General features: G+C 39.6%; 1 protein-coding gene across 1 annotated transcript; it reads left to right on the forward strand.

The window, feature by feature from the left end:
- Positions 1 to 6,613: 6,613 nt before the first annotated feature.
- hmx3a (H6 family homeobox 3a) lies at positions 6,614 to 9,747 on the forward strand. The gene is made up of 2 exons (XM_067517634.1): positions 6,614 to 7,275; positions 8,161 to 9,747. Exons 1-2 carry the CDS (start codon positions 6,987 to 6,989, stop codon positions 8,781 to 8,783), a joined length of 912 nt encoding a protein of 303 aa, XP_067373735.1. The 5' UTR covers positions 6,614 to 6,986; the 3' UTR covers positions 8,784 to 9,747.
- The last annotated feature ends 1,329 nt before the right edge of the window (positions 9,748 to 11,076 follow it).

The following is an 11,076-nucleotide window of genomic DNA, read 5'->3' on the forward strand; positions in this document are numbered from 1 at the left end:
GTGTACAAGATAATATGGTGACACTAAGTGTGCATTACGCTGAGTCGAGGCTCTGTGTTCTTAGCAAAGCTTAGCAAAGATGGTACCGTTAGTTAACCTCACCGGGTTAAGCCCACTGTTTTTACTGCTTTAAATAGTCAGTCTCTATATGTTTTTGTCCAAGCTAAACATACCGCATCAGTAAGAAAATTAATTCCTGTTGGTCAGCATTTTTTCTGTTAAATCTGTTACCTAGTCAATATAGTGTGAATATTTGGTGCTAAAGCTTGGTTTGTTTTTTGGGGGGGTTGTACTGAATCTCATTAGCCCACTAGCATTAGCTGCTGCTAATACTGCACTTCTCCGGTGGACTCTGTGTATTCTCCAAACAGCATCACTGTATATAAATGAGGAGTTTTCTTAATGGGAGTTACGGACGCCAATAAGCCTCACTCATCAACACCTTATATCTTGCATGTTTGACTTGGACACAAATTTGATTTGTAAACATATGTTGGAATTCAATATTTTATGAAGGGTGTGTGATGTTTTTTCTTGGCTGGCAACAGTAACTGCATGTCTGGTACATATACCCCCATAAAATGACAAATTGTGGTTATTGTATTGATTAAACATACAACATATAACATGTTTTTGTAAGCTTAAAAAGTGCTAAATTTCTACCATCGAAACAAACCAAGCACAAGAGTAATATACATTTTCCCATTTAAGTCTTGACATCAAAGCAAATAAGAATATTTCTCAAAGTGTCAAACCAATCCTTTAATATTTTCAAGCTTGTACACTACATTCTTGGTCGAATGGGTCACCCGGGTCACATTTAGATATTGTTAAGTGGCTTTGAATAGCTCCCTTGATTTCACAGTTCCAAATGACCCGCGATAATCAGGTCATTAAAATGAGCCCATTCTCCACATCTGACACACTTCCACTCCTGCCTCATCTGAATAACAAATCAGCTTTGGAGTGCTTTCTCAAACAGAAAGGGGGTGGAGAAAAGAACTGGGAAATCTGACTCTTTATTTTCATGTTAACCATATCCTTATATTTAGGAGTGAGGATGGTAAGTAAGCTGGGGGGGAGGCCCTGTCAAAAGTGCCAGTGCCTGTGTGAAAGTACCCGGTTTTCTTAATTCATCCCTTAGGACCGGATAAGTCTATCAATCTGTTAAATTGGAAAGCCATTAGGTGCCCTGGTTTATGTGTTTCATGCTGTTAACTAGAGGCTGATTGATTGTTGTTCCTTTGATGGGATATGCTGATCTAATCTCACTGTGTGCACGTTTGCAATAAATTACACAATTCATTTCCCCCATTAAAGGGGTGAAAATCACACCTCCAGGCATGCCTCTGCTCAGCAGGCAAAAGAGCAGGGGAGCCTATTTTATGGTGCCATTTAGCCAGCAAGCTTTCAGCAATCCTAGCCTTCTTTCAAACCCCCTCCCTCGCCCTGTACCCCTCCAAAAAATCGAAGCATAATCAAGGTGTATGTTTAGAAAATTTATTGTTATAATTTTCCCCCATAATCTCTTCCATTTTCCTGGAACCAGGCTGACATAGATCATCATCTAAAAAGAGAAAATGGATAGCAGTTTAAAATTTATCGGTCTTTGATTCTCAATTATACGTGTTTATGACTTCATCTGTCTTCAGTGACTTCAACCTTTTCCATTATGGTGGAATATTATTTGTACGGAATCCATTAAATTCACAAGGCAGGACTCTAATGGTGGGGCTGCAGCGATTTGCAGAGGGAAAAGTTTTGAAAGGTTGGCTTTAGAAAAAGCGTGGCTGTTATGACACAAGAAATTGCTTTATTGATGGTCTGCTCTGCTGCCTGTGCATTTGGCCATTTGTTACCGGGCCCATATCTATATCTCAGGCTGACACTGATGAGAACTTTTCTGTTGCCCTCTCCAGATTACCGAGTTGTAATGACACATGCAGGCAGGCTGGATAAAAGCTGACGATCCAGGGCAGAGTTTTGGGATGTACAGAGGGTGAAAATCAAGGCTGGGTGCCCGGAGGGCTCAGACGAAGCTGCTGGTAATAGAGAAAAAGAGCTACATCGCTCAGATGACTGTTTCCATCCAAACCTTACAGAGGTCATCTTCTCTGCTGGGAAACAATAAAGGGAGTGATAAAATGAGAAGAGGAGAGATAATGTGTCCATATCTATCTCAGGAGGGGTATGCTAAGCATGATGTTGCCAAATTATTTCTAAAGGAAAACAATAACAAACTCAGGGAATATTACAGCCTCTAACTTGAGGTACATTTGCCAGGAAGGCTGCCATCTTCATCTTAAATACATGTTGTTTCCTGTTTACACAGAAAGTAACAAGATTCCCTCAAGTCAAGTGGCCGCTGAAGTGTTCCAACCTGAATGACATTGAGCTCCTTCGATTGGCTGGTGCAAGGGCCCGAGTAAAAGCTAATCAGGCCGTAATTCAAGATTCGCCTGGCCACTTGCAATCAATACCTGCACAATCCCAATTAAAGCTTGCCGGGTCAGTGGAGGGCCACCAATTCCTTTATAAGTTAAATGCAATACTTAAATCTAAACAATCTCAGCGTTGGCCTTCACTGGTTTAATGGCGCGTCCCAGCTGGAGTGTCCTGTTAAAAGTGCAAAAAGGAAACACAGGATGGACATGTTTCAGCAATAAATGGTGTTGTCTCTGTGGATATAGTTTGACACTAAAATCTTGTTGTCCAACAGGATTCCATGCAAGCTGTCTATTTCAATTCCTCATACCAAAAGAAAACCACTGGACTCCTAGGTTACGAGCATTGAGAATGTTTCCTCAGATGTCATCCATGTTTACCTAGATCAGAACAATTTTGAACTATTAGATTTTGTTATATCAGCAGTAACACAGCAGCACATGATCCATAGTCTTACTGAGATGGATAAAACATAAATGTTTTTCTTTAGTTTCCTGATTGCTAAACTAGGCTAAGGCCCCTTGGTGGAAAGTTACATGTACTGTACTAAAGCACAGTTCTAGGTACTTGGTAGCCTACTTCCATTTTTACTACTACGTCAGTTACTTTGCTTTATAGATTAAGATTTTACATTACAACATTTCTAAATAAAACATATTATGTATTGTCAGAGATAATTCTACTAATAAAAATAAGTAGATAAAATTAGCTTCACCTTGATCAACTACAATACTACAACAATGGAGTTGAGTCATGAGTGCATGTGCAACAATAATCTAATGATATATAATGTTGTAAGAGACAGAAACCATTTAATACATTGAGCACATTTTACTCTTTAAAGTACATGTATTATGTACTTAAGTACAATAATACTGATACTTCTGCTAAAGTGTAATTTTCATTGTAGCACTTTTACTTGTTTTACATTTTTACTCCTAACATCAGAAAAATCTACCTCTTTATTCCAGTAATACTATATATAGGTGGATAAGGAGTACTACTGTACATGCAGTACTGTACATATTTCCAATAATGCTAAACTACCCTTCTATTTTCATTGCAGGACTATTACCTGCAACTATGTATATTTATATTGCAGTATTGTTATATTTGTTATTGTTTGTTACTAAACAAAGGGTCTGGATACTTCCTCTATTGCTGCTTAGAATTCAAATTAACAAACTCAGTTTTACCTACAAAATATCATACCCACCTATTTTTCCCCATAGTTTTCTCTCCCACTGAGCTTTTGCCATTGCATCCACGTCTTTCATCACAATTTTGACCCACAGAAAGGAATTCTCACAAGATATCAAAACAAAAATCTATATTTAATATGGGAGCAATTACAAAGCGAAGTTGGCTGCACAGGGCTGTTGTCACCAGAGCGCGTGTTTTTCATCAAATAGGTCATTAGAAGATGATGGATGTAAACCTATAAAGTATCTAAACTGGACCTTTTAACAAACCACGAGCAACACTATCATTTCTTTAATAGAACCTGCTGACGGTGTCATTCCCTCCTGCCATTTGTCATTTTTCCTTGTGAAATAATCAATATCTCTGTGCTTTGAAATAAATAATATAAAAGTCACAGTAACCTACCGGAGGAGCAACAAAAATAGACTTATGGAGCATTCTGAAGGCCTATATGGCCTCTGGTCACTGTCCACAGCATGTTTCTAATCAATGCATAATATCAACTGTATTTTTTTAATTATAAACTACAGGACTTTAGTTTATATTTTTAAGCGTGTTAAACTGTCAGGACAGCAGTAAAGCACTGTAGGAAGTATTTATGGTGTACTCGTTAGCTCTGTTCGACAAGTGTCACTATATGAAAGAGCTAAAGCAATTTTAAGGAAGGAGAAATAATATTTAAACAACTCACAAAAATATATTTATTTCTCACCATTTAAAAACGAGCAACATGAACCTAGTTAAAGGTCAGTTAATAGTCTCCGTGCCACTTCAGTAACAAATATGATGCCTGTTTGTATTGGGTTCATAAAAATAAGCATGAAGAAGTTGTCAGTGAAATACTGCAGGAAATACTCAAACCTTGTAGCAGTATAAGCCCCTTTTCTTCTTTTTGCAACTTGTATCTGGCATTCAAGTATTTTTTTAATTTAGAGATCAACTATTATATGTATGTATGTATGTATATAAATGTGAGAAATCTTCAACAACCTGTTACCCGTTATGGATTAAATTCTGGCATTAATCAGTAGCCAATTGAGAAAAACGTGTAAAATGCAGATGAACTAAGTTGATTTCCATAGTTGTTAAAAATGAATGTTGTACTTCCCAAGGTATTTGATAATGCCAACTGAGCAGAATAGACTTAGTTACTACTACGCTTTCCACTGTGTCGAGAAGCATATAAATGGTACGAGGTTAAATTATTTGCACCCAAGTGAAAGAGAGCTCTGGTATCCAAATTTTTACTGGTACTTGACTAAATATACTCTGCAGTACAATTTCCAAACCAAACAACTAATACAAAAAATTATAGTGTGTTGAAGAAGATTCAGGCCCCCTTTCTAAAGAGCTGTCCACATCAGATGATGAACACGTAAAAAAGGTGGTAATTACATGACAGTAACATGATATCTCCACTTGAGCAGCTCACTAAATGAATAAGACGTGTTAATTACACGGATGTGACAGTCCATGTAGCTAATGGAAAAATAAAGCACCATGGGACTGACTACAACCTTTACCTGACACCTGTCGTGATGACTGCATGTCACGTGGCTAATGTGATTGTTTCAGAAGATGATTCTGATATGAGTCTGTTAGGTCACACGTGTGATCGAGCTGTTTCAAGCACACATGCTGTAAGAAAACAGCTTGTTAGTGTTTCTGCAAACTAGTTTCTTCAACTTGACAATGAGATGACTCACATTATTTTCTAGGAGTTTGAATTTAACCACTAAATGCCATAGATCCAACATTAAGCAAAATCCTCATTTCTAACCTTTAATTTAGTGGTTTGCCTTGTGGAGAACCACTTTTGGCCCCAAATTGGAGGAAAATACTCGTACTGTAACATCATGATGAAATCTCACCACAATGTGATTGAAACAAACGTCAACACACACACACACACTTGCATTTCACCCCCACGACCCACAGAGGACGCTGCCTCCCCGTTCTTCTTCTACACCAGACTCCCACCAATGGACTGCTTTTTAACAAGTCAATTAATATCAATGAGTGAATATACTTAGCACAGTTACAAAGAGCGCAATCTGAGGGATGAATTAACCAAATCGATTAGGGAGGAATAAATGAATAGTGTGATAAGCAGACTTTGTGGAAGTGGCCCTCGCTGAAAATCAATGAATTAGAAATATGAATCTAATCGCCCATTGGTGACATGTCGAGTAGCTGCAGCCTGATTTTAGGCGTTTTTCAAATTCTGACTTAGAGGCTAAAATATGGAGACCATTTGATGAAGACTGTGTAGTAGAAGACAAGTGACGGCGCACACATAGAATAAACATTTTAATAATCCTGAAAGAACGGGACTTTTTGATTAAAAATAACTAAATTAACGCCATTACGAGACTTTTAAACTATTTAGGGTAATATTATTATTTTCGAAAGAAAGTGGCCGCATTTTTGCTGCTGAACAGTAGTAGTAGTTTTTTTATTCAGTTTGAAGACTCACACGAAACGCCGCCCCAAGGCCTTTGGTAATTAATGCAGACTTTGGGCCTGCAGGCTAATGTTATTTTTAAATGCCTCGAAATACTAAACATCATTTGTGGCAGTTGTGGAAGTTAAATGTTTTCTACCATCTCGTAAATCTACTTCTATGACAATTTTAAACAACGTCCAGCAGACACCTGCAGCCGGAGTAGAAGAGGTTCAACAACGTGTGACTAAACATTAAAAACGTCGTTGCTGTCAGCCTGTGTCTGACTGTGATGTTAGTTGAGTGTTGGGGTGCTTGTTCTTTTTTTGGGCGCTAACAGCCCTGTGTTCATTTACTGCCTAATTGGGACTATATGAGACCAATAACAGGCAAGCGCGCACCGCCTGCAGCCAGAGCGCACAGAGAGGGGAGGATGCTCTCTCTCTCTCTTTCTCCCCCCCCCCCCTCTCTCTCTCTCTCTCTGTAGCACAGTCTCTCCCTTAATCCCATTTGCCATTGTACATGCCCAATCGCCTATACTTTCCGCATTTAACTTGGATGACATTTTTATTTCATCATTAGCATCAGACGCCAGACTGACTGACACGGTGGACACGCGTTACGTTTTGACAAAAGAGAATGAGGCATCTTCGTGATTCTACATGTTTTTGCCTCTTGAAGATCTTGTTTTATTAATTTTGTAGCTTAGAAGGACGTATGTTTTGACGCGCTCCTCGGGTGTGAAATCAAGTCTACGCGTTAACGCGCCGAGAAGAACAAAACAGGGAGTTTCCGTAGTCAGGACATCGTCAGTTTTTAAGTCAGCCACGTTTATTTTCGGGGGGGGGTGATTCCTGCTTCCGTGGTTCTCTGCGTTCAGACCACAACCACAGCCATGCCAGAAACAACGCAAGAGACGTGCGCTTCGGCCAAGGAATCTCCTTTCTTCATAAAGAACCTGCTGAACTGTGATAGCAAACCATCCAAACCCAAGCCCGTAGTGGCTGCCACAAAGGCCGCCTTAGAGGGAGGATTTTCTCTTTCCCAAGTCGGGGACTTCAACTTTCCACGCTTTGACCTGCCGGCACAGAGGTTCAGTCTACCGGCTCACTATTTGGAGCGCACCTCGGCGTGGTGGTACCCTTACACCCTCAGCTCGTCCGCCCACCTGCTCAGAACCGAAGGTAAGACGAAAATTAAAACAATATAGGTACAGACAGAGTATCGCGCATGCAAAAGCAGTTTCAGCGTTTCCTCGTGTGTTGATGTCTTTATCTTACTCGTTAATAGAGAAACTTCATTATCTGTTTAAATATTATTCAGCATATGACCTTTAAGAAACGTGCAGTTTCACACATAATATTTTGTCAGTACCAACTCATAACTCTTTTCCCCCCCTTACTCGATAAACCTTGATTTTGTGCTTGTTGGTGGTAGCAAATAATAGCAACATGAATTGTCTTTAGTGCACCACAGAGCCTTCAGTGATATGATGCCTCGTCCTCTATGAAGGCCCATTGTTATGCCACGACAGGATAATAGATCAATAAAGTGACACGCCGTGCATAAAATGAAGTAGACATCACCAAATCCTGGGATGAGGGCGACGATGCGAAGCGTGCTTTTGATTTGTCTTTGGACGCTCTCTGTGAACGTCTTACCCCAGAGGCTCGGTTACTGACACTGTTTCCGTGGGATAAAAACAGGACCTTATGAATTGCCAGTGTCGTGCTTTCCTCCAAAGAAAACAAGCGATTTTGGAAGCATTTGAGTTTGTTAGTAATTTTAAGACAGTGACTGTAAAACCCGACTTTGTTTCAAAAAATGTGATAAATAAGGCGACAGTTTGGATATTTCTGTAATCTAAGTGCTTTCAGTGCGATGTTGTCAGTCATTTCTAGCTTTAAAAGTGGTTTAGGTTTATGTGGCAAGTAATTATTTTGGCATTTTTATAACCATATAGTATTCCCTAAAGCCCTACAGGCTGTCCTGTATCAACAGGCTGTAATTAAACACAGAGCATCAGGCCCCAGTGTTTATGACCACATCTCCCTATGTCTACATTTCAGTCAACGAGAAACCAGGAGCCAGAGACTCCTCTCCAACCTCGGGCACGGACAGAGACTCTCCAGACCTGGTACTCAAATCCGAGCCCGACACCAAAGACGACGAGGAAGACGATGAGCACAACAATAACAAAAGCGGCGATGAAATAATCCTGGAGGAGAGCGACACAGAAGAAGCCAAAAAAGACGAGCTGGAGGAGTGGAAAAAGAGGGACGAGGACAAGAAGCCGTGCCGCAAGAAGAAGACGCGCACGGTTTTCTCTCGGAGCCAGGTGTTCCAGCTGGAGTCCACCTTCGACATGAAACGCTACCTGAGCAGCTCGGAGCGGGCCGGTCTGGCAGCGTCCCTCCACCTGACGGAAACTCAGGTGAAGATCTGGTTCCAGAACAGGAGGAACAAGTGGAAAAGGCAGCTGGCCGCGGAGCTGGAGGCCGCGAACCTTAGCCACGCCGCAGCGCAGAGAATAGTCCGGGTGCCGATCCTCTACCACGAGAACTCGGCCTCAGAGAGCGGAGGCGCCGCTGCCAACGTGCCCGTGAGCCAGCCGCTGCTCACCTTCCCGCACCCCGGGGTCTACTACTCCCACCCCATCGTCACTTCAGTGCCGCTGCTCAGACCGGTCTGAAAACTCAGCAGCTTTACGGCCTTAAGTTGTTCTCTATTTCCAAAATCAAGTTTAAAAACAAAGACTATTTTTGTACAACTGACAGAATGAAGAAACAAAATAAAAGAGACACACTGTCAGGCCTAAATGGACCTTTGTTGGCAAATTTATTGTAATTTTCCGTAAAGGTGCGTGCCGTTTACACGTGATCAGACAATTCAAACCCATGTTTTATATTATTATTATTATTATTATTATTAATATATGAAATAATCATCTCAGGATCCCACCTGCTTATACAGTCTGATGAGTTGTATTTTATTTCCAATTTTACTTTACACATTCTCCACATCGACTGTTGCTGGACAAAGAAAGTCTGTGTGATGTCCCAAAAAAAGAAAAAAAGAAAAAACAAATCACCATGTTTACAAAAACTGGCAACCTAAAGGCGCGGGCCTGCTTATCATCTAACACACTTTGATTTTTTTCATTTTTAATTTGCATTTCCGGAACTGATAACATGATGATGTGCAATACCGTGACTGTGTGATGTGAATGAATGAATCCACGAAACTGCAGACAGGTTTATTTTTGTCATCTAGTTACAGTCTAGTTACTGAGCAGATTTGTTGTAATATTTCCCTTTTTTTATATATTTAAACCGCTTGACGGGGGACAATCAGGACACTTTCAACTGTAAAATATCCATGTAGCTTTATGTTTAGTTTTAGTGACTCTCACTCTTGTACCCTCCACACGGACACGTCCTTCAAGCACAAGCGTGAGCTCCAATGTCTCTTGTGTTTTTTGTTTGTTTTTTTAACAGGAGCGCAAAATATCGACACACTGGTGTACAAAATATGTAAATGTATAAATTTAATGAGGCGCAGGGAGGGGTGTTTCACCTTTGTACAGTAACAACGTTTTGATATTGTATTGCTGAACCATATTGTGAAATAAATGGAGGCTATTCCTTACATTTTAACACATTTTTCTATGGCTTTCTTTTTGCATCTAGTAGTGGTTCAGAAAAGACCTGAAGAGGACGAATGGAACAGCCCTCTGGAAAGAACTTGTTTTAAACATTTTACATGTTGCCACCATAACCTTAGAAATAAAAACCCCGCAAAAAATAATAATGTAATAAAATACACACACACACAAACAAGAGGGCTTGGGCAGGTGGGTTTCCTCACTGGTATACACTTAAAAAAACGTTATTTTACATAAAAAAGTGGCTCGGGAAATTAGATGCGTAATTGTCACCATCTTGTCAAAATTATGGGTAAATGTATTCAGCAGAGGACATTACTCCCTGAATATGAGATCCTGTCGGATAGCTCGTTTTTTTCTCCTCTCTCCTATGGCCATGGTGTGTTTGTTGTGTGCTTACTGCGAGGTGCCAAATGCCCACCCAACTGTTTGGGTCGTAAGTTTCTAAAACATTATTTTATTTTTCTGATTCATTATTCCTTCATACTGAGTTCAAACACGTTTATGCATTTATGAGCTCGACACTGATTTTTGTTTTACAAATACTATGCAGAAAACTTGCAACTCCACTTAGTAATGATATCGGCCAGTTGTGTAATTAAACAACTTATGTTTTATGAGAACCAGACATATAATTTTTTTAATCTTAAATTGAAGCGTGTATTTCTTTGTAGCAGGGAAAAAAACTTTTTATCTTAAAAAAGAAAGAAAACTGTCATGAAACTGGTTAAACAGGGTCCCACAGGTGTCACTAAACATTTCATGCCTTGTCATGCACATGCTTGTATATAATTTGATTCAATAACATTTAATACGTTTTTTTGTTTTATTTTTTTAAATGATAAAGGCGTATTTGTTCAATGCAAATTACCCCGCTTTAACGATTTTCATACAGGGAAACAACTTCTGGGCAAACGTGGAAAGATTTAAATCACCTTCTAACATTATTAAAAGTACTTCGAGAGAAAGTTAATGGAAATTAAAAACATTTGCAGCCTTGTCTCATGGTGATAAAAGTGCATTTAAATCTTTAGAGAAAAAGATTTCACAATCACGCCGTAATTAAGGCATATTTGTCAGCATCCACATCACATTACCTACAACACTGACTGAACCTGAGCCTGAAATTGTTGTAGTTAATACACGGGCTTTGTTTTATTTTAATTTTTATCATATTACAAAATTACAAAGCAGCAGTGCAGGTGCGGACAGGCGGCTATGAGGGGAGGGAGGGAACTCACACCGCCACAATAAAATAGCAACGATCAGTTTTAATTTATTACAAAACTTAGACAGCAATGAAAACTAATGTATTTCAACA

The sequence above is a fragment of the Channa argus genome, chromosome 1 (genome assembly GCF_033026475.1).
Source record: "Channa argus isolate prfri chromosome 1, Channa argus male v1.0, whole genome shotgun sequence".
Taxonomy (NCBI): Eukaryota; Metazoa; Chordata; class Actinopteri; order Anabantiformes; family Channidae; genus Channa; species Channa argus.

What these genes read in the sequence shown, in the direction of transcription:
- hmx3a (XM_067517634.1), top strand. Translation starts at nt 6,987, where the DNA reads ATGCCAGAAACAACGCAAGAGACGTGCGCTTCGGCCAAGGAATCTCCT. An exon ending in CCACCTGCTCAGAACCGAAG is followed by an intron (nt 7,276 to 8,160) that starts GTAAGACGAAAA and finishes TCTACATTTCAG; the next exon opens with TCAACGAGAAACCAGGAGCC.